The sequence below is a fragment of the Rhinoraja longicauda genome, chromosome 23, assembly GCF_053455715.1.
Source record: "Rhinoraja longicauda isolate Sanriku21f chromosome 23, sRhiLon1.1, whole genome shotgun sequence".
Taxonomy (NCBI): Eukaryota; Metazoa; Chordata; class Chondrichthyes; order Rajiformes; family Arhynchobatidae; genus Rhinoraja; species Rhinoraja longicauda.
Window position 1 is genome coordinate 37281718 of NC_135975.1, and position 24852 is coordinate 37306569.

General features: G+C 50.2%; 1 protein-coding gene across 1 annotated transcript in view; it reads right to left on the reverse strand.

The window, feature by feature from the left end:
- Positions 1-3958: 3958 nt before the first annotated feature.
- The window catches only part of dld (deltaD), a 49207-nt gene continuing 28313 nt past the window's right edge, over positions 3959-24852 (reverse strand). Inside the window, exons 9-14 of the mRNA XM_078420068.1 lie at positions 23358-23548; positions 16862-17032; positions 10719-10908; positions 6710-6847; positions 6534-6623; positions 3959-4215 (exon numbers count right to left, since the gene is read on the reverse strand). Of these exons, the coding sequence (XP_078276194.1) occupies positions 4150-4215; positions 6534-6623; positions 6710-6847; positions 10719-10908; positions 16862-17032; positions 23358-23548 (846 nt within the window). The 3' untranslated portion in view covers positions 3959-4149. The remainder of the gene's footprint in view (positions 4216-6533; positions 6624-6709; positions 6848-10718; positions 10909-16861; positions 17033-23357; positions 23549-24852) is intronic.

Consider the following 24852-nt stretch of genomic DNA (forward strand, 5'->3'; position numbering starts at 1 on the left):
TAGTAGCCTGGATATAGGGTGTAAGTTGCAGCAGGAGTTAAAACTGGCATGAAAGACAGGTAATAATAAATTTTTATTTGTCATATGTAGGTTGGCACAGGGTCAACGGTACAATGAAATGTATTTGACAAGACAACGGGTCACCTCAGCAGTAATATTCCAAGGATAAATAAGATTTTTAAAATTACATTAGTAAGGTAAAAAGCCAATATTAAAAATAGGTAAAAAGACAATATTAAAAAATAATCAACATATATGATTTGAAATGTGTTTATGAGTTCAGAAGCCTGATGGTAGAAACTGTTCTTAAGTCTGGTGGTACGCGCAGCCATACTCCTGTATCGTCTGCCCAACGGTAACACGGAGAACAGCCTGCGTGCTGGGTGGCTGTGGTCCTTGATGATCACCGCCGGTAGAAAATGTCCTGAATGGCCGGGAGACAGTTGCCAGTGATGTGCTGTGCCATCTTCACCACTCTCTGTAGTGATTTGTAGCTGTGGGCAGAACAGTTCCCGTACCAGACTGTAATGCAGCCCGTCAGCAGGTAATGCCACTGTGGTGATGGGCGATTTCAATATGCAGGTAGACTGGGAAAATCAGGTTGGTTCTGGACCCCAAGAAAGAGAGTTTGTAGAGTGCCTCCAAGATGGATTCTTAGAGCAGCTTGTAATGGAGCCTTCCAGAGAAAAGGCAATTCTGGATTTAGTGTTGTCCAATGAACCAGATTTGATAAGAGAGCTCGAGGTAAAGGAACCGCTTGGAGGTAGTGATCATAATATGATTAGTTTTAATCTGCAACTTGAGAAGAAGAAGGTTAAATCGGAAGTGTCAGTGATGCAGTTGAACAAAGGGGACTATGAAGGCAAGAGAGAGGAGCTTGCCAAGGTAGACTGGAAAGGGATCCGAGCAGGAATGAGAGTGGAACAGCAATGGCAGGAATTTCTGGGCATAATCCAGAAGACGCAGGATCATTTCATTCCAAAAAGGAAGAAAGATTCTAAGGGGAGTAGGAGGCAACCGTGGCTGACAAGAGAAGTTAGGGATGGAATAAAACTAAAAGAAAAGATGTATAACACAGCAAAGAGTAGCCGGAAGCCAGAGGATTGGGAATCTTTCATAGGACAACAGAAGGTAACAAAACGGGCAATACGGGCTGAAAAGATGAAGTACGAGGGGAAGCTGGCCAAGAAAATAAAGAAGGACAGTAAAAGCTTCTTTAGATACGTTAAGAGAAAAAGAGTAGCAAAGTCAAATGTGGGTCTCAAAGGCAGACACGGATGAAATTATTATGGGTAATAAGGAAATGGCAGAAGAGTTGAACAGGTACTTTGGATCTGTCTTCACTAAGGAAGACACAAAGAATCTCCCAGATGTACTGGAGGACAGAGGATCTAGGGGGGGTAGAGGAACTGAAAGAAATTTTCATTAGGCGAGAAAGGTTCTTCTGCAGTTGTATAGGGCCCTGGTAAGAACACATCTGGAGTATTGTGTACAGTTTTGGTCTCCTAATTTGAGGAAGGACATCCTTGTAATTGAGGCAGTGCAGCGTAGGTTCACGAGATTGATCCCTGAGATGGCGGGAGTGTCATATGAGGAAAGATTGAAAAGACTAGGCTTGAATTCACTGGCGTTTAGAAGGATGAGAGGGGATCTTATAGAAACATATAAAATTATAAAAGGACTGGACAAGCTAGATGCAGGAAAAATGTTCCCAATGTTGGGCGAGTCCAGAACTGGCCACAGTCTTAGAATAAAGGGGAGGCCATTTAAAACTGAGGTGAGAAGAAACTTTTCACCCAGAGAGTTGTGAATTTGTGGAATTCTCTGCCACAGAGGGCAGTGGAAGCCAAATCACTGGATGGATTTAAGAGTGTTAGATAGAGCTCTAGGGTTAGTTGAATCTAGGGATATGGGGAGAAGGCAGGCACGGGTTATTGATTGGGGACGATCAGCCATGATCACAATGAATGGCGGTGCTGGCTCAAAGGGCCGAATAGCCTCCTCCTGCACCTATTTTCTATGTTTCATAACTGTGCCCATCTCCTGTATTTCAGTACCTCGTGCTCCTGAGGGCAGGAACCGGGAGATAGGGGCTGTGTAGAATGTGTGGCTGAGGAGTTGGTGCAGGGGGCAGGGATTTAGATGTCTAGATCACTGGGATCTCTTCTGGGGCAGGGGTGACTTGTACAAAAGGGACAGGTTGCACCTTAATTGGAAGCGGACCAACATTCTGGCAGGCAGGTTTACTAGAGCTACACAGGTGAGGAAGCAACTCTACCAGTTTCACCACCTTGCCAGTCCTTAATACACCCTGTTGTATCTCAGGGCCTGAGATAACCTTCCCTGTTCAATCTTTGTTTCGCCTGCAAATTTACTGACTGTGTTAACACCATTGTCATCCAGATCATTAACAAGATGACAAACAGGGGGCTCAGCATTGATCCCTGGGTCACACCACTGGTCACACGCCTCTCATCTCATAATCTACCACAACTTGACTCCTTCCACCAAGCCACTTTTACATCCAGTTGACTAGCTCATCCTGGATCCCATGAGATCTAACCTGGACTAGCCCATCACCTTGTCAAAGGCTTTGCTAAAGTCAATGTCCACTGCACAGCCCTCTGCTTCTCCACCTCTATAAAAGGACTCATCTGTGAGACAATTTCCCACAGAAAGCCATGCTCTAATCTGTCCTTGTATTGTTACAGTAGCTTCCCAGTGCCCTCAGATGCACTTGATCAGGTCCCAGGGATTTATTCACCTTAATGTACCTTAACACTGCCACCACCTCCTTTTGTAATCTTGATATATTTCAAGGCTTCACTATTTATTTCCCTTCATTCCTTAGCTTTCATGACCTTCTCCACGAGAAATGTTCATAACTGTGCCCATCTCCTGTGGCTCCACACATAGATGACCACATTGATACCTCAGTGGGTCTATTCCTTCCCTCATTACTCGATTAATATGGAATCTTTTTACACTTAAGAGGGAAACCAGCAGGGCAGAAAGGGATACCTTTGCCAGATGAGGCAAAGGAAAGTACTAAGAGACTGCAATGGGGCAGTCTGGTACATTGTCTCCAAGGCCTCATTCCACAAGTATATCTTCATCAGGCTATTGCTCAACTGCTCTGAGCAAGAACTGTCCCAATGTAGATATCTGTAGACTTTATGCTGCCTTTTCTTAAATGTAGGCATGGAACAGTGCAGCACAGAGGCCTTCAAGGAATCTTCTTTGTCTTTAAAGACACACAGTAGGGCAGCGGTAGAGTTGTTGCCTCACAGCGCCGGAGACCCGGATTCGATCTTGACGACGACTGCTGTCTGTACGGAGTTTGTACGTTCTCCCTGTGATGGTGTGGGTTTTCTGCAGGAGCTTCGGTTTCCTCCCACACTCCAAAGACGTACAGATTTGTAGGTTAATTGGCTTTGATAAAATTGTACATTGTCCCTAGAGTGTGTAGGATAGTGTTAGCGTGAGAGGATTGCTTGTCGGCAAGGACTCGGTGGGCCGAAGGGCCTGCTTCCACGCTGTATCTCTAAACTAACTAGTAAACTGTGCTTAATGTATGCAATTGAGTCCACAGTAAATAGTTGCAAGAACCTGGATAGCACCTTAGTAAGATCCACTGGGCTGGGAGGACCTTGCTGTGTTCAAGGTCTCTTGCCTTTATTTTTACCTACTATAAGTTGCACTTGTTATATAACAGACATTGTAGAACACACCATCTGATTTGTGTCAGTGTTTTTTGAGAGTGCTTTCTGAGGACATTATCTGCCAGTACTCTTCTAGTACCGGGAACTACTCTTCTAGTACCGGCATCATTGGCACCGAAGCATTTGGGGCTGCCATGAGGTGATTGTAACAAAGCAACTTCCCATTCTCCCACTCACCCTTGGTTACGTTAAGCACGTGGAAAAAATTGCCGCAACTATTAAAAATGAAATCTGTACATCGTTCCCTCAGTTTTATTTCCTGTTAAAATACATGTGATGTGACATCATTACACAACAAATTATTCACTATAATTCCCTCTTTAATAGTTATGTAAAATTCTAACAGTTAACTTCATTTTTATCATAATGTCCATCTTGTGGTAGGCCAAACACCAAGTTACAGTCTATATACAAATCACTGGGCACTTTAGAAGTTAATGGCCTTGCCAAAGGATGCGGCTAAGTTTGCCTCCCTGAAAGCTTCCGAGACAGTCTGAAAGAGAAAATAAAAACTATTAGTTGGAAACAGCAGCTCAGTCAATTATTACAAATGGTTTAGTTTAGTTTTAGTTTAGAGATACAGCGTGGAAACAGGCCCTTCGGCCCACCAAGTCCGTGCCGACCAGCAATCCCTGCACATTAACACCACCCGACACACACTAGGGACAATTTTACCTTTTATACCTAGCCAATTAACCTATAAACCTATACATCTTTAGAGTGTGGAAGGAAACCAAAGATCTCGGAGAAAACCCACGCAGGTCATGGGGAGAACGTACAAACTCCGTGCAGACAAGTATCCATAGCCATGATGGAACCCGGGTCTCTGGCGCTAAGGCAGTAGCTCTACCACTGTGCCGCCCTAAGTTGATAATATAGGGTTTGGAAGTGGAGCTTGGTTGGTGTTGGAAGAGGCAGGCAAGCCACAGGGCATATCTTTGCAGCTGATAGATTTCAGCACATGGAAAATGGAAAATGTGGAAGAGAAACCTAAAATTGAGCATGAACCACTAAAAACCTTACCCCCTAGACCCGCCGCAAAACTCCTATGTTATCTTGTTTCCGATACTTCAATGTTGGGCAAAAGATTTTGATCATCTACCCTATCTGTGCCTCTCATAATCTTGTATACTTCTGTCTAGTTACTCTAGCCTTCTTCACTCCAGGAAAACAAGCACAGCCTATCCAGTCTCTCTCCATAACTCAAGTCGTCCAAACCAAGCAACATCTTGATGAATCTGTGCTACATTCTCCCCAACACAACCTTCCTGTCGTGTGGCGCCCAGAACTGCACGCAGTACTCCAATTGTGGTTTAGCCAGTGTTATATAAAGTTGGAAAGTGACATTCCAACTCTTATATTCCGTGCCATTTATAAAGGCAAGAATGCAGGAACACCATCATCCTATCTACCGGCATTGCAACTTGAGGGAACTGTGGACTTGCATCTCTGGATCTCTCTGTTCATCAATATTCCTTGGTGGCCTACCATTCATTGTGTGTGTGTCCTACTCTATTTGGCTTCCCAAAATGCATTGCCATGCACTCGTTGGATTAACCCACCTGCCAATGCTCTGCCCAATTTCACAACAACTCTGCTGTAGCCTTAGACAATCTTGCCTGCTATTGACATCACCACCAATTTTTTTCTCATCCACAAACTTAATCATACTTCCGACATTCACATTCAAGTTGTTGGTATAAATCACAAACAGTAAAGATCCCAGTACTGATCTATCAGTATAATATTGGTCAGACTACTCTTCCTCCCATTGCGAAGCCAATTGTCGATTCAATGAGCTCGCTCATCCTGGATCCCAGGGGCTCTAAGCTTCTGGACCAGCCTCCCATATTGTCAAATGCCTTATAGTCCAAATGCGCAACATCTAACCTTTAATCTCTGTGCTTACCTCTTCAAAAACAAAAACCAGTGAATAAAGTTGTATTGTCCGCATGGGATACAAGGTCATAAGGTCATGTGATAAGAGCAGAATTAGGCCATTCGGCCCATCAAGTCTACGCCATTCAATCATGGCTGATCAATCTCTCCCTCCTAATCCCATTCTCCTGCCTTCTCCACATTACCCCTGAAGCCCGTACTAATCAAGAATCCATCTATCTCTGCCGTAAAAATATCCATTGTCTTGGCCTCCACAGCAGAATTCCACAGATTCATCACCCGCTGACTAAACAAATTCCTCCTCTTCTCCTTCCTAAAGGAATTTTGTTTAATTCTTGAGGCTATGACCTCTGGTCCTAGACTCTCCCTCTAGTGGAACCATCCTCTCCACATCTATTATCCAAGCCTTTCACTATTCAATTGCACTATATCTGCGCTTGCAAAGCTAATGTCATGTAATTTCAAGGTCCAGTTGAAGAAAAAGTAGAGATATGGGACTCTGCATGACACTTCTCAGCATCATGTGATCTTTTCTCTGGAAGGGAGGGTGTGACAGTGATATCCTCACATTTCTAGTGACCTGGGTTCAATCCTCACCTCTGCCAAGTCTGTGTGGAGCCTATTTTTCCTACGACTGCATGGATTTCCCCCATGTCCTTCCGTTTCCTTCCACAACCCAAAGACGTGCTGGCCTTTCGGTTAATTGGCCATTGAGCATGGACAGAAGGTAGAATGTGGGAGAGCTGATGGGAAAGTGGGGAAAATTGAACGGGATGAGAGCAGGATTAGTGTAATTGGGTAGATAATGAAGGGTATGGGATTGGTGGGCCAACATTCCCAAGTTGCACAACTCTGGGACCAGTAATCTCTAACTGTCATCCCAATACTGTGTACTCCACCAGTGCCACTCACCGGATGGGCATGACAAACCCGAGCAACATCTTCACACGACGCTCCATATTCCATAGCGAGCGCTGCCTCATTGATCATTTCCCCAGCACTCTGACAAAGAAGAGACACTTGTGAAACAACTCAATAAAGAGGATCCACCATCTACATTCTCTTGATATGCAAGTTTTAGTACTTACGGCTCCAAGGATGTGCGCTCCTAACATCCTGTCTGTTTCTTTATGACTGAGAATCTTTACCAGACCGTCTGTATCATTGTTGGTTTTGGCTCTGCTGTTGGCAGCAAATGGAAATTTCCCAATTTTGTATGGAACTCCCTATGGGAACAGAAAGCCTTACATCTTATAACAGGGTCATACACACTTTTAATTTCAACTGTGCCTGTGCAGTAGTCCTGAACTTGTAGAATATGAACTACAAGCACAATGAATCCATAGTTAAAATGAGTGGGACACACATTGGACAAAGCCCTTGTTTTTTTTTGCCTTGGTATGAGCAGCTTTGGCGATAGCTTTGCAAGCCACTGTCATTCAGGTCATGCAAATAATTCTAAGGTTACAATGCTTGCTGTTTAATCTTACATCCCATTTGCTTTTAGTCTTCAATTTTTATACAGTTGGAATGAAGCTCAGCATAAGTTTGTAAGACAGCATCTCTTCTTTCACACGCATTTTATAACATGCCAGACTAAGCAGAACATCACCAAAGATAGACTGGACCCTTCCCCACCCACTCCTCCCCAAGCAGCAATTCACACACACTCACAGCCGAACTCCGTTCTGAAAAGACTGGACCCTTCCCAACCCACTCCTTCCCAAGCAGCAATTCACACCTACACAGACGGACTCCAGTTTGCAAAGACTACACCCCCCCACCCTTCTGCAATCACCAATTTGCACATACTCACAGCCTGACTCCAGACTGGGCCCTGGTCCATTCCCAACAGCAGACTGGCCAAATCTGCATCTCCAACAATAGAAATTGCAGAGGTGGAGAGGCTATTCAGGAAACAGAAAAGCCGGAAATCTCCAGGACCGGACAATGTTTCCCCCTCTACCCTCAAGCTCTGTGCCGAACAACTGGCACCAATCTACACAGACATTTTCAACCAGTCCCTGCAAACCTGCACTGTCCCTGCCTGCTTCAAAGTCTCCACTATTGTTCCTGTACCCAAAAAGACAAGGATCACCGGTCTTAATGACTACAGGCCTGTCGCACTGACCTCTGTAGTCATGAAGACCGTTGAAAGATGTGCTGACCCAGCTGAAAAACATCACAAACCCCCTGCTGGACCCCCTGCAGTCAACCTAGGCTTGCATTTTATCCTCCAGCACCTAGACCGCAAGGAGTGGAGTCTCCGCATTCTGCCAGCGTGACAGGGTAAATGTGTTCAGCTCCAGCTTGGTGCCTTTGCCGATATGGAAGAGGGATGGCTCCCACTCACTCTGCCCCCCCACCCAGCAGCTAGCTCTCCAGTCAGGTATCCATCAATAGCCAGCAGTCAAACCCAGACCTGATCCATTTCCCAGGCTCTTTATTTCTGGGCTCTCTCCCATCACATCTTACACAAGAGAGCAATTGTATTTGGATGCATTGAGCAGGATGCACAACCAGGCTTTTGATGGACAAGATCGGTGTGAGAGCAACAAGCCGGGGTTTGAGAAACAACATGGAAAAAGGCACTTTGGCATAATCAGTGCATGTCACCCATCAATCAATCAATCACACAAGGGCGGCGCGGTGGTGCAGCAATAGAGCTGCTGCCTTACAGCGCCAGAGACCTGGGTTCAATCCCGACTACAGGTGCTTGTCCATACGGAGCATACACATTCTTCCCGTGACCACGTGGGTTTTCTCTGAGATCTTCGGTTTCCTCCCACACTCCAAAGACGTGCAGGTTTGTAGGTTAAGAAGTGGCAACTCCACACAGAGGTCAATGTTGAACTTGGGAGGCTGGCGCTGCAACTGATATAGTGGATATCAGACCAGAGCAATCTCCGTGGAACTTCACCAAGCCCTGTCCCTAATCTACATTTTGTAGTGTGTAAAAATGACTTTGGCTGATTGAGGGAGCACATTAAAGTTTGCAAGTGATCCAAAAATTAGGTGTATGGCTGAAGGGGAGGAGAATTGTCTTTTTCAAGAGGATAGAGATGGTCTGTCACTGAGGTAGAGAATGGGTCAATCCAGAGATGTTATCCAATGGAAAGAGAATGAGGGGAAGGAAGCTTGAATAGAATTGAAAATTTTGAAGGCACTCTCTAAATTGGAAGGATACTTCAAATGTGTAGGAAGGAACAGCAGATAGACACAAAAAGCTGGAGTAACAGCAGGTCAACAGCATTACTAAAGAAAAGGTATAGGTGACGTTTTGGGTCGAGACCTTTCTTCAGACTGAGAGTCAGGGGAAAGGGAAATGAGAGATATAGACAGTGAAATAGAGAGATATAGAACAAATGAATGAAAAATATTCAAAAAAGTAACAATGATAAAAGAAAACAGGCCATTGTTAGTGGTGGGCTACATGAAAACGAGTTACAATGAAAGCTCACCAGGAGTACAACGACTAGGGTGGGGGAGGGACTGAAAGAGAGGGGATGCAAGGGTTACTTGTAGTTAGAGAAATGAATATTCATGCCGTTAGGTTGTAGGCAGCCTCAGTGAAATATGAGGAGCTGTTCCTCCAATTTGTCTTTGACCTCACTCTGACAATGAAGGAGGCCAGGGACAGAAAGGTCATTGAGGGAATGGGAAGGGGAATTAAAGTGTTTGGCTACTGGGAGATCAGGAAGGACTAGTGGCCTGAGCGAAGGTGTTCAGCGAAACGATCGCACAGTCTTGCTGATGTATAAGAGTCCACACCTTGAACAACGGAAACAGTATACGAGGTTGGAGGAGGTCCAAGTGTACTCCTGCCTAACCTGAAAGGACTGTCGGGGTCCCTCTACGGAGTCGAGGTAGGAAGTACAGGGGCAGGTGTTGCATCTCCTGTGGTTGTAGGGGTGGTTTGGTGGGAAGGATGAGTTAACCAGGGAGTTGCGGGGGGGAACTGTCTCTGTGGAAGGCGGAAAGGGATGGAGATGAACAAAGCAGCCAGCTTGACTGGCACCTCAACCACACCCAAAATATTCACTGCCTGCACCAGCAGTGCACGGTTGCTGCAGTGTGGACCTCCCACAAAATTCAATGTACTTACTCACCCAGGCTCCCCAATACCCTCCCTCTTCCACCAAGGAAGGCAAGGGAATGGTTTCCCCTTCAAGTGACACCCCTTCCTGAGTTGGAAACGTATTATCGATGCTTCATTATTGAGCGTAACTCTGAAACTGCCTTCCCAACACCATGGATGCAACCTTGGCAGGACTGCAGTGGCTCACCATCATCTTCTCCAGGTGGAATAGGGATCGGTAATAAATGCTGGAGCTGTCAGTGGTGCTCAGATAGATGAAATCATTTTAAAAGATGCACAAGTCAACCGAATGCGAGCAGTTTTGGGCCCCATATCTGAGGAAGAATGTACTGGCATTGGAGAAGGTGCAGAGGAGGTTTACGAGAATGATCCCAGCAATGATTGGGCTAACCGATGATGAGCATTTTGATGGCACTGGGCCTGTACTCGCTGGAGTTTAGAAGATTGAGGGGTGGGGGGCCTCATTGAAACTTACCGAATAGTGAAAGGCCTGGATAGAATGTTTCAACTAATGGGAGAGTCTAGGACCAGAGGCCATAGCCTCAGAATTAAAGGACATTCCTTTAGGAAGGAGACGAGGAGGAATTTCTTTAGCCAGAGGGTGGTGAATCTGTAAAATTCAATGCCACATGGATAATTTTAAGACTAGAGATAGATTCAGGTGTCGGGGGCTATGGGGAGAAGGCAGGGGAATGGGGTTAGGAGGGATAGATCGATCAGCCATGATTGAATGGCGAAGTAGACTTGTGGATTCTGCTCCGAGAACCTATGAGATTGATGCTGCTCCGCCACCATTCAGTGGGATTAGTTCTCCTGATGTTCCATACTATGGCCCTTTGTTAAAAGACACTCACAGCTGCGTCTAAATCTAATTATCAGAGGCACGTCCGAGCAACTGAAATTGATTTAAATTATTACGTTTTTCAAAATATAATTAAATGATATAAATGACAGAGCAGCATGGAAGCGCATGAAGATTAGGACTGATTGGCAATTACCTCCTCCTTCAGCTGCTCTTCAGTTTTCCCGACCCATGCAACCTCTGGGTGAGTGTAGACAACAGAAGGAACACAGTTGTAGTCGAGGTGAACTGCTCCTCCCGCCATGCCCTCCACACAGATGATGCCCTCATCTTCAGCCTTGTGGGCCAGCATGGGGCCAGGGATCACATCTCCAATGGCAAAGATGCTGTGCAAAGCAAGAGTGAGATTCACTTTCCTGTCATGGTCTATATTAGTTTATTGTCATGTGCACCGAGGTACAGTAAATAGAGTGGATGTGGAGAGGATGTTTCCACTAGTGGCAGAGTCTAGGATCAGAGGCCATAGACCTTTCCTGTTCATATAGCTAGCTGCCCAAACATCTTTGAAAGTCCACATTGTTTACACTTCTAGTTTCCTTTGGCAGCTCATTCCAGATAGTCTACCTCCAAGTGAAAAAGTTTCTCAAGATTCCTCTTAAATATCTCTTTTCACCTCAAGCCTATGCCAAATTAAAACAAATGTGGGTCCCTTGAAGAAAGAAGCAGGCAAATTTATTTTGGGGAACAAGGAAATGGCAGATGAGTTGAACAGGTACTTTGGATCAGTCTTCACAAAGGAAGACACAAACAATCTCCCAGATGTACTAGTGGACAGAGGTCCTAGGCTGACAGAGGAACTGAAGGAAATTCACATTAGGCAGGAAATGGTGTTGGGTAGACTGATGGGACTGAAGGCTGATAAATCCCCAGGGCCTGATGGTCTGCATCCCAGGGTACTTAAGGAAGTGGCTCTAGAAATCGTGGATGCATTGGTGTAAGAACATAACAGCAGATGCTGGTACAAATCGAAGGTATTTATTCACAAAATGCTAGAGTAACTCAGCAGGTCAGGCAGCATCTCAGGAGAGAAGGAATAGGTGACGTTTTGGGTCAAGACCCTTCTTCAGACTGAAGAAGGGTGTCAACCCGAAACGTCCCCCATTCCTTCTCTCCCGAGATGCTGCTTGACCTGCTGAGTTACTCCAGCATTTTGTGAATAAATACCGTGGACGCGTTGGTGATCATTTTCCAATGTTCTATAGATTCAGAATCAGTTCCTGTGGATTGGAGGGTAGCTAATGTTATCCCACTTTTTAAGAAAGGAGGGAAGAGAGAAAATGGGAAATTATAGACCAGTTAGCCTGACATTAGTGGTGGGGAAGATGCTGGAGTCAATTATAAAAGAAGAAATTGCAGAACATTTGGATAGTAGTAACAGGATCGTTCCGAGTCAGCATGGATTTACGACGGGGAAATCATGCTTGACTAATCTTCTGGAATTTTTTGAGGATGAATCTAGGAAAATGGACAAGGGAGAGCTGGTGGATGTGGTGTACCCGGACTTTCAGAAAGCCTTTGATAAGGTCCCACATAGGAGATTAGTGGGCAGGATTAGAGCACATGGTATTGGGGGTAGGGTGCTGACATGGATAGAAAATTGGTTGGCAGACAGGAAACAAAGAGTAGGGATTAACGGGTCCCTTTCAGAATGGCAGGCAGTGACTAGTGGGGTACCGCAAGGCTCGGTGCTGGGACCGCAGCTATTTACAATATACATTAATGACTTAGATGAAGGGATTAAAATTTGCGAATGACACAAAGCTGGGTGGCATTGTGAACTGTGAGGAGGATGCTATGAGGATGCAGGGTGCCTTGGACAGGTCTTGTGAGTGGGCAGATGCATGGCAGATGCAGTTTAATATGGATAAATGTGAGGTTATCCACTTTGGAGGTAAGAACAGAAATGTTCTTACCACCAAATATTATCTGAATGGTGTCAAGTTAGGAAATGGGGAAGTATAAAGAGATCTGGATGTCCTTGTTCATCAGTCACTTCAAGTTAGCATGCAGGTACAGCAGACAGTGAAGAAAGCTAATGGCATGTTGGCCTTTATGACAAGAAGAGTGGTCCTTCTACAGTTGTACAGGGCCCTAGTGAGACCGTAACTGTGTGCAGTTTTGGTCTCCAAATTTGAGGAAGGACATTCTTGCTATTGAGGGCGTGCAGCGTAGGTTCACTAGGTTAATTCCCGGAATGGCGGGACTGTCGTATGTTGAAAGACTGGAGTGACTAGGCTTGTATACACTGGAATTTAGAAGGATGAAAGGGGATCTTATTCAAACATATAAGATTATTAAGGGATTGGACTTGTTAAGGCAGGAAACATGTTCCCAATGTTGGAGGAAGTCCAGAACCAGGGGCCACAGTTTAAGAATGGGTAGGCCATTTAGAACGAAGTTGAGGAAAAACATTTTCAGTCAGAGTTGTAAATCTGTGGAATTCTCTGCCTCAGAAGGCAGTGGAGGCCAATTCTCTGGATGCATTCAAGAGAGAGCTAGATAGAGCTCTGAAAGATAGAGGAGTCAAGGAATATGGGGAGAAGGCAGGAACGGGGTACTGATTGTGAATGTTCAGCCATGATCACATTGAATGGCGGTGCTGGCTCGAAGGGCCGAATGGCCTACTACTGCATCTCTTGTCTATTGTCTATGCCCTGAAATTCGATTTTCTTATATCCTGCAAAAAAGATTCTGAGCATTCACTTTATCCAGGCTGCACATTGAAGGTACACTTCAATAAGGTGACCACACCCTCCTATGCTCAAAATGTAAAGCCTCAGCCTATCCACTTCTCCCTCTAACTCCAGCCCACAAGTCCAAGTAACTTGGGGACAAGTAGAACATCGACGTAGAACAGTACCACACAGGGACAACGATGTCTATGCCAAACATGATGCCATGTTAAACTGATCTCATCTGCGTATATACGATCCATATCCCACTATTCCCTGCACTTCCATATGCCTATCTAAATGCCACCACCATATCTGCTTCCAACACCACCCCTGGCAATGCATTCCACGCCCCAGTCACTTTCTGTGTAAAAACCTTGTCCGCACATCTCCGTTAAACCTTCCCCCACTCACAAGATAGCTATGACCTTTAGTGTCTGGGCAGCACGGTGGCGCAGCGGTAGAGTTGATGCCTTACAGCGCTTGGAATGCCGGCCACCCAGGTCTGATCCCGACTACGGGTGTTGTCTCTACACTTCGTACATTCTCATCGTGGGTTTTCTCCGAGATCTTTGGTTTCCTCCCACACTCCAAAGATGAACAGGTATGTACGTCAGTTGGCTTGGTGTATGAGTAAATTATCCCTCTGGTGTGCAGGATAGTGTTAATGTGCAGTTGGTTGGTGCGGACCCGGTGGGCTGAAGGGCCGGTTTCCCCACTGTATCTCTAAACTAAACCCTGTCTATGCCTCCCATAATTTTATATAATTCCATAATCTCCACTCAACCTCCGATGTTCCACAGAAAACAATTCAAGTTTATCCAACCCCTCCTTGTACCTGAAACCCTCTAATCCAGGAAGCATTCTGATAAATCCTGTTGGCACCCTCTCCAAAGCCTCCATATCTTTCCTGGAATTGGGCAATGAACTGCATGCAATACTCCAAATGTGGCCTAACCAGTCTTCTAGAGCTGCATCATGACTTCCATGTTCTCACATTCAATGTCGCTAGCAAGAAAGGCAAGCCCACCATTAACCACCCTATCTACTTGTGCTGCCACCTTCAGTGAGCAAAGAACTCCAAAATCTCTCTGCACATCAATGCTGTTAAGGGTCTTGCCATTAACCATAGCCTCTCCCCTTACATTCAACCTCCCAAAGTGCAACACCTCAAACTCGCTCGGGTTAAATGGCACCTGCCATTTCTCTGCCCATTTCTGCAGCTGATCTATATCCCGCTGTATCCTGACAGCATTCCTCACTGTCTGCAGCTCCTCCAGTGTTGGGATCGTCAGGATACCTACTCACCAACATTTACGACCAAGTCATTTGTATATATCACAAACAGCAACGGTCCCAGCACAGGTCCTTGCGGAACTCCATCGGTCACAGACTTCCAGCCAGAATATCAACCTTTCCACCACAACCCTGTCATCTATGAATAGGACAGTTCTGAATCCATACGGCCAAGTCATCGTGAATCCCATACATCTTCATCTTTTTGATCAGAATACCACGAGCGACTTTATCAAAAGCGTGACTAAAATCCATGTATACAACATCCACCACCACTGGCCAATCTCCTTCATCAAACTCCTTTGTCGATGCCAACCATTGATCAATTACAATGGTTATGCCACTTTCTTATCTACTCCCAACACATTAGGGCAATTTAATTTAAATAAATCAATTAACCTACAAACCCACACATCTTTGGAATGTGGGAGAGAAACAGAGCACCGGAGAAAATGCCACTCATTTTCACCGAGCCCACAGCGAAAAATGGCCGGTTTCCTTTGTTGTGGTTACTTTTTTGCATATCTTTCATTCATTTGTTCTATATCTCTCTATATCACCGTCTATTTCTCTCGTTTCCCTCTCCCCCGATTCAGTCTAAAGAAGGGTCTTGACCTGAAACTTCATCTATTCCTTTCCTCCAAAGATGCTGCCTGACCCGCTGAGTTACTCCAGCTTTTTGTGTCTATCTTCGGTTTCTCTCTCCCAGTTCTAACGTGGTCTTCGACGCCAGTTTCTCTTTCTGCCTGATCAACTGAGTGTTTCCAGCATTTTCTGTTTGAAACAAAAATCACACAAAATGAACTGTCCACTTCTGGGTTAGTAACACAAAAGAAATTGCCCATAGCTTAGTAACATAGGCACACAATTTAGGGAGCAAGGCAGCAAACTAAAAAGCAGGACCGCCAAGGTTGCGATCTTCAAATTCTTCTGGTGTTATTCTCTAATGAGAATAGGAATGTTCAGATGAATAGTTCTGATGTATAGGTGAAGAGATGGCACGGCATTGGTGGAGAGGATTTAACTCTAAAGAAATTAAATGCAGATTGAGCAATAAATGTGAGTCTTATTGACAGGAATGGACAATAAACACTGGCACTGCACAAGGTCATAAATGATAGTAGAATTAGGCCATTCGGCACATCAAGTCTACCCCGCCATTCAATCATGGGTGATCTAACCCTCCTAACTTAATTCTGCCTTCTCCCCGTAACCACTGACACCCGTACTAATCAAGAATCCATCTTTGCCATAAAAATATCCATTAACTTGGCCTCCACAGCCGTCTGTGGCAAAGAATTCCACAAATTCACCACCCTGTGGCTAAAGAAATTCCTCCTCATCTCCTTCCTTAATGAACGTCCTTTAATTATGAGGCCTGTCCTCTAGTCCTGGACTATCATTGTCATCATTACCATCATTGTGGAAACATCCTCTCCACATCCACTAAGGCAACTCCAGCAAGAACACGCTCAGTGCTGTCAAACGCTCATCATATGTTAACCCACTCATTTGTGGGATTATTCTTGTAAACCTACTCTGGACCCTCTCCAGGGCCTGCACAATCCTCCTCAGAGATGGTGCCCAAAATTGCTCACAATAGTACTCACAATGCATGTTTGGGTAGTGGTCAATAAGTGGCAGCAGGCTGCCCAACACTCAGACCAATGGATCACTGACCCGTCCATGCCAACCAAGTTGCGCTTCTAACCTAGTCCCATAAGCCCACAAATGGTCCAAATCCCTCTAAACCTTTCCTATCCATATGTCCAAACGATTTTCACTACTTCCTTTGGCAGCTCATTCATTTCCTACCACCCACTGTGTGAAAAGTTGCCCTCAGGTTCCAATTAAATCTTTCCCCTCTCACCTTAAACCTATTCCCGCTAGTTCATGATTCCTCTTCCCTGGAAAAAAGATTATGGGCATTAACGTTCTGCCTGTGACCTGCTTGCGTTTTCTCCAGGATCTCCGGTTTCCTCCCACACTACAAAGAATTACAGGTTTGTAGGCTAATTAGCTTGGTATAATGGTAAATTGTCCCTAGCATGTGTAGGATAGTGTTAGTGTACGGGGATTACTGGTTAGTGCAGACTTGGTGGGCTGAGGGGCCTGTTTCCATGCTAAACTAAACTCTGGGGAATATTTGCCCACCTGCTCCAATGTCTGGCGCCAGGGCAATGCGCCCAGCCGATCAAGCTCAAAAACCCAGGAAAACATTGAAGCATCAAATCATGGCAATATCTCTAGGTTAAGGGTGTGTTGCTATTGTGTTAATAATACTCCAGCCGTTTGTCCCATTAGAACTTACCTTGGGATTTTGGTTTGGAATCGGTTGTTGACCTGGATCCGGCCTCTCTTATCCAGCTCAATTCCAAACTCCTGCAATCCCAGGTTTTCTGTGAAGGGACGGCGTCCAACACAGACCAGCAACACGTCACAAGTCAGCACATCAGCCTTTCCCCCAGCCACAGTCTCAAAACTAGAGAGAGATGTCACATGTTACATGGAGTCTGTCAATGCAAACAGAAAATAGTGATCCCCGCACGACCTTAACCCACCCGACCTACGCACGACCCTAACCCACCTGACCCCCGCACGACCCTAACCCACCCGACCCCCGCACGACCCTAACTCACCCGACCCACACACGACCCTAACCCACCTGACCACCGCACGACCCTAACTCACCCGACCCCTGCACGACCCTAACCCACCCGACCCTATCCCACCTGACCCCCGCACGACCCTAACCCACCTGACCCCCGCACGACCTTAACCCACCCGACCCCCGCACGACCCTAACCCACCCGACCCACGCACGACCCTAACCCACCTGACCCCCGCACGACCCTAACCCACCTGACCCCTGCACGACCCTAACCCACCCGACCCACGCACGACCCTAACCCACCTGACCCCCGCACGACCTTAACCCACCCGACCCACGCACGACCCTAACCCACCTGACCCCCGCACGACCCTAACTCACCCGACCCCCGCACGACCCTAACCCACCCGACCCACGCACGACCTTAACCCACCCGACCCACGCACGACCCTAACTCACCCGACCCACGCACGACCCTAACCCACCCGACCCCCACCAACCCAACCCACCCGACCCCGCACGACCTTAACCCACCCGACCCACGCACGACCCTAACACACCCGACCCCCGCACGACCCTAACCCACCCGACCCACGCACGACCCTAACTCACCCGACCCCCGCACGACCCTAACCCACCCGACCACCGCACGACCCCAACTCAACCGACCCCCGCCAACCCAACCCACCCGACCAACACACGACCTTAACCCACCCGACCCCCGCACAACCCTAACTCACCCGACCCCCGCACGACCTTAACCCACCCGACCCACGTAACAAGGACAGAATCCCCCATGTTCTCACCTTCCACCCCATCAGCCAGCGTATCCAACAAATCATCTGCCAACATTTCCGTCACCTACAACGGGACCCCACTACTGGCCACATCTTCCCATCCCCTCCCCTTTCTGCGTTCCGCAGAGACCGTTCCCTCCGTAACTCCCTGGTCCACTCGTCCCTTCCTACCCAAACCACCCCATCCCCGGGCACTTTCCCCTGCAACCGCAGGAGATGCAACACCTGTCCCTTTACCTCCCCCCTCAACTCCATCTAAGGACCCAAACAGTCTTTCCAGGTGAGACAGAGGTTCACCTGCACCTCCTCCAACCTCATCCATTGCATCCGCTGCTCCAGATGTCAACTTATTTACATCGGCGAAACCAAACGCAGGCTCGGCGATCGCTTCGCTCAACACCTGCGCTCGGTCTGCGTTGGCCAATCTGATCTCCCGGTGGCCGAGCACGTCAACTCCCCCTCCCATTCCCAGTCTGACCTTTCTGTCATGGGCCTCCTCCAGTGCCATAGTGAGGCCCACCGGAAATTGGAGGAACAGCACCTCATATTTCACCTGGGCAGCTTGCAGCCCAGTGGTATGAACATTGACTTCTCCAACTTTAGATAGTTCCTCTGTCCCTCTCTTCCCCTCCCCCTTCCCAGATCTCCCTCTATCTTCCTGTCTCCACCTATATCCTTCCTTTGGCCCGCCCCCCTGACATCAGTCTGAAGAAGGGTCTCGACCCAAAACATCACCCATTCCTTCTCTCCTGAGATGCTGCCTGACCTGCTGAGTTACTCCAACATTTTGTGAATAAATACCTTCGATTTGTACCAGCATCTGCAGTTATTTTCTTATTTTACCCTAACCCACCCGATCTACGCAAGACCCTACCCCTGCATGACCCTAACCCACCAGATCACCGCACGACCCTAACCCACCCGACCCCCGCACGACCCCAACCCACCTGACCCCCCGCCCACCCGATCCACGCACGACCCTAATCCAAGACCCCCGCACGACCTTAACCCGCACGACCTTAACCCACCCGACCCCAACCCACCCGACCCCAATCCACCTGTCGCCAATCCGACCCAAGCACGGCCCCAACCCACCCGGCCCGCACGACCCCAACCCACCCGACACCCGGACGACCTTATCCCACCCGACCCACGCACGACCCTAACCCACCCGACCCCAACTCAACAGACCCCGGCCAACCCGACCCACGCACGACCTTAACCCAACCAACCCACGTACGCCCATAACCCGCCCGATCCCCGCCAACCGACCCAAGCACGGCCCCAACCCACCCGACACCCGCACGACCCCAACCCGCACGACCCCAACCCACCCGACCCCAACCCACCTGACCCCAACCCACCCGACCCCAACTCAACAGACCCCGGCACGACCCTAACCCACACGACCCTCACCCGACCCCCGCCCACCCGACCCACGAACGACCCTAATCCCCCCGCCCACCCACGACCCCAACCCACCCGACCCCCGCATGACCCCAACCCATCCGACCCCCGCCCACCCGACCCCCGCACACCCACGATCCCAACCCACCCGACCCCCGCACACCAACCCACCCGACCCCCGCACGACCCCCGCCAACCCGTTCCACGCACGACCCCAACCCACCCGACCCCAACCCACCCACGACCCCAACCCACCCACGACCCCAACCCACACACGACCCCAACCCACCAACGACCCCAACCCCAACCCACCCGACCCCTGCACGACCTTATCCCACCCGACCCCAACTCAACAGACCCCGGCCGCCCGATCCCAGCACGACCCTAACCCACACGACCCTCACCCGACCCCCGCCCACCCGACCCACGAACGACCTTAATCCCCCAACCCACCCGACCTCCGCATGACCCCAACCCATCCGACCCCCGCCCACCCACGACCCCAACCCACCCGACCCCAACCCACCCGACCCCCGCACGACCCCCGCCAACCCGTTCCACGCACGACCCCAACCCATCCGACCCCCGCCCACCCACGACCCCAACCCACCCACGACCCCAACCCACCCGACCCCGCACGACCCCAACCCACCCGACCCCCGCACGACCCCAACCCACCCGACCCCCGCACGACCCCAACCCACCCGACCCCCGCATGACTCCAACCCACCCGACCCACCCACGACCCCAACCCACCCACGACCCCAACCCACCAACGACCCCACCCGCACGACCCCAACCCACCCGACCACCGCTAACCCGATCCACGCACGACCCCGACTCACGCACGACCACAACCCACCCGACCCCAACCCACCCGACCCCCGCACGACCTTATCCCACCCGAACCCCAACTCAACAGACCCCGGCCAACCTGACCCATGTACGACCCTAACCCGCCCGATCCCGGCACGACCCTGACCCACACGACCCTCACCCGACCCCCGCCCACCCGACCCACGAACAACCCTAATCCCCCCGCCCACCCACGACCCCAACCCACCCGACCCCCGCCCACCCCAACCCATCCCACCCCAACCCATCCGACCCCCGCACGACCCCAACCCATCCGACCCCCGCCCACCCACGACCCCCGCCCACCTACGACCCCAACCCACCCGACCCCCGCACGACCCCAACCCACCCGACCCCCGCACGACCCCAACCCACCCGACCCCCGCACGACCCCAACCCACCCGACCCCAACCCACCCGACCCCAACCCACCCGACTCCCGCACGACCCCAACCCACCCACGACCCCAACCCACCAACGACCCCACCCGCACGACCCCAACCCACCCGACCACCGCTAACCCGATCCACGCACGACCCCGACTCACTTGCGACCCCAACCCACCCGACCCCCGCACGACCTTATCCCACCCGAACCCCAACTCAACAGACCCCGGCCAACCCGACCCACGAACGACCCTAATCCCCCCGCCCACCCACGACCCCAACCCACCCGACCCCCGCCCACCCCAACCCATCCCATCACACCCCATCCCATCCCACCCCAACCCATCCCACCCCAACCCATCCGACCCCCGCACGACCCCAACCCATCCGACCCCCGCCCACCCACGACCCCCGCCCGCCCACCCACGACCCCCGCCCGCCCACCCACGACCCCAACCCGCACGACCCCCGCCAACCCGTTCCACGCACGACCCCAACCCGCACGACCCCAACCCATCCGACCCCGCCCACCCACCCCCGACCCCAACCCACTTGACCCCTGCACGACCCCAACCCACCCAACACCTGCACGACTCCAACCCACCCGACTCCCGCACGACCCCAACCCACCCAACCCACCCACGACCCCAACCCACCCACGACCCCAACCCACCCACGACCCCAACCCACCCACGACCCCAACCCACCCAACCCCCGCACGACCCCAACCCACCCAACCCCCGCACGACCCCAACCCACCCAACCCACGCACGACCCCAACCGACCCGACCACCGCTAACCCGATCCACGCACGACCCCAACCCGCACGACCCCAACCCGCACGACCCCAACCCACCCGACCCCCGCAAGACCCCAACCCACACGACCCCAACTCAACAAAATGGCGGCACTGCCCTAGCAGCTGCGGCTCACCTGCGGTCCATTTGTCTTTGTGTTTTTGTTGTTTTTTTTGGTCTTAATTGTAGTTGTGATGTGGTGTTTTTGTGTTTGTGTACTATGTGTGTATGTGGGGGGGGAGGGGGAAACTGTAACATTGTAAATATGTGTCCCTTCCGAACGGAGACCCGACCTTTGTTTTCTGGGCCGTGTCTCCGTTCCAGCTGCGGCCTACCATCTGCCCAACTCCTGGAGCTGTCGGCCTCCAGGGCTCTGGTTCGCAGAGCCCGCGGATCGGACTTACCACCACCGGAGCCGGCCGTCTTCGGAGGCTGCAGGAGCGGCTGCGACTCGCCTTAGGCTCGGGCCGCGTGGATGCCGACATCGGGAGCTCCGGCAGCGGCAGCGGGTTCGCCCGCCCCGGATCGCGGGGCTTGGGTCGCGGACATTTCACCGTCCGGCGCGGCCTAAGATATGCCGCGGGATATTTCTCTGCTGGGCGGGGGCTTCAATGTCGGGAGCCACGACCGCCCCGACATGCAGCAACAGCGGCAGCAGCGTGTTCGCCCGCCCCGGATCGGACTTATCATCGGCGGAGCCGGCCGTCTTCGGAGGCTGCGGGAGCGGCTGCGACGTGCCTTAGGCTTGGCCCGCTGTGGACCGTCCGGTGCGGCCTGCAACCACAACAACCTGACTGCGGGCGAGGACAGCGGGAGAAGGGAAAGACATTGTGGCCTTCCATCACAGTGAGGAGAGGACTGGAGGAGACTCACTGTGATGGATGTTTCTTTGATGGATGTTTCTTTTTTTTTGTGTGTTTTTGGGGTTGGGTGGTTTGAGTGCCTGTTTGATGCTTTTATTGTTGGACTGTGTTTTTGGGGGTTTTGGGGTTGTGTAATTTGAATGCCTGTATAGCGCTTTTATTGTTGGACTGTGTTTTTGGGGGTTTTGGGGTTGTGTGATTTGAATGCCTATTTAATGCTTTTATTGTTGGACTGTGTTTTGGGGGTTTTTGGGGTTGGGTAATTTGGGTGCCTGTTTAGTGCTTTTATTGTTGGACTGTGTTTTTGGGGGTTTTTTGGGGGTGTAATTTTGATGCTTATTTAATGCTTTTGTTGTTGGACTGTGGGTGATTGAATTAACATTTTGTTCAAGATGGCCGCGCCGTTGTGTTTGGCTGCCTGCCACTGTATGTTTCTTTTTTTTCCTAGTCAGATGTGCAGCACTTTGGTCAACGTGGGTTGTTTTTAAATGTGCTATACAAATAAATTGACTTGACTTGACCCCCACCAACCCGAATCCACACCCGCCCACCCTATCTCCGCACGACCCCAACCCACCCGACCCCGCACGACCCTAACCCACCCGACCCCCGTACGACCCCAACCCACCCGACCCCCAACCCACCCGACCCCCAACCCACCCGACCCCCAACCCACCCGACCCCCGCAAGGCCCCAACTCGCACGACCCCCGCCAGCCCGTTCCACGCACGACCCGAACCCACCCCCGCCCACCCTATCCCCGCACGACCCCAACCCCAACCCCAACCCACCCAACCCCACCCCAACCCGCACGACCCTAACCCACCCGACCCCCGCACAACCCCAGCCCGCACAACCCCAACCCACCCAACCCTAACCCACCCGACTAACCTGCATGACCCTAACCCACCCAACCCCCGCACGACCCTAACCCACCCAACCCCCGCACGACCCTAACCCACCTGACCCCCTCACCACCCCAACCCACCCCCGCATGACCCGAACCCACCCCCGCCCACCCGATCCCCGCACGACCCCAGCCCGCCCGCACGACCCCAACCCGATCCACACAAGTGGTCCTGTCGTACTCACCTCACATCAATCTTCCCATCAGGTCTTTTTGTTGCTGCAGTGACTTTGGTGTTGAGTTTGAACTTGAGACCCTGCTTCTGAAGAATCCGTTGAAAATTCTTTGCAATCTCCATGTCGATCCCAATTCCTCCAACATGTCCCAGGAATTCAATAGCCGTCACTTCAGAACCAAGCCGCTGCCAAACCGAGCCCTACGGACAAGCAAGATCACAGCTCTGCACGGTGTTACCAACACATCCACAACACTGGTCCACTTCATGTTTAGTTGTCTAATCTCTAAAATGTTCAGGGGCATCTCAAACGCAAACTCAACTTCTAGACGAGAGAATGGAATGCTTGGGCTGAATGTACATTAAACCACATTACCGCTCATAGACTTGGAGGCAGAAGAAAATAGGTAAGGAACAAATTGCTAATGTGTGTCCCCAAATTGGCAATGGTGCTCCTGTTCAAATAGTCCAAGCTTTCAGAAAATTATCCCACCACTAGCCACATCTTCCCATCTCCACCCCTTTCTGCTTTCCATTGAGACCATTCCCTCCGTAACTCCCCGGTTAACTCATGCCTTCCCACCCACACCACCCCCTCCCCAGGTACCTTCGCCTGCAACCGATAGGTCCCTATACCTCCTCCCTCGACTCCGTCCAAGGACTCAAACAGTCCTTTCAGGTGAAGCAGAAGCTCGCCTGCACCTCCTCCACCTCATCTACTGTATCCGCTGTTCCAGGTGTGGACCAAGCATAGGTTCGGCGATCATTTCGCTGAACACCTCTGCTCAGTCCGCCTAAACCTACATGATCACCCAGTCGCAAAACATTTTAACTCCCCATTCCCATACTTGCCTTTCTGTCCTGGGCCTCCTTCATTATCAGTGAGGCCCAATGCAAACTGGAGGAAAAGCACCTCATATTTCACTTGGGCAGCTTACACCCCAGCGGTATGAATATCGACTTCTCTAACTTCAAGTAACCCTTGCTTTCCCTCTCTCTCTATCCCTCTCCCATCCTAGTTCTCCAACCAGTCTGACGGTCTCCAATTAAAATTTATCTTTGTTTGCTTCGTTGTCACATTCGCCAAGTTAACAATGATCTGTTCCACATTTTCGTCGAGCTTTGTCCTCTTTGATGTCTTGTTTTCACATCTAACACCCTCTCCCCTGACTCTGTCCGAAGAAGAGTCTCGATGTGAAACATCACCCATTCCTTCTGTCCAGAGATGCTGGCTGTCCCGCTGAATGTTTTTCACAATTCAGCAGACGTACAGATGCCCGAGAGAGTGGTGGAGGCAGAGAAATTTAGGAAGCTTCTGGATATGCAATTTAATCACCAGGGTGTAGACACACTCCAAAGATGTACAGGTTTGTAGGTTAATTGGATTCTGTAAAATTGTAATTGTCCCTTGGGTGTCAGATAGTCCTGGAATATGGGATCATTGGTTGGCACGGCCTCGGTGGGCAGAATAGCCTGTTTCTTTGCTGTATCTCTAAACCAAATTA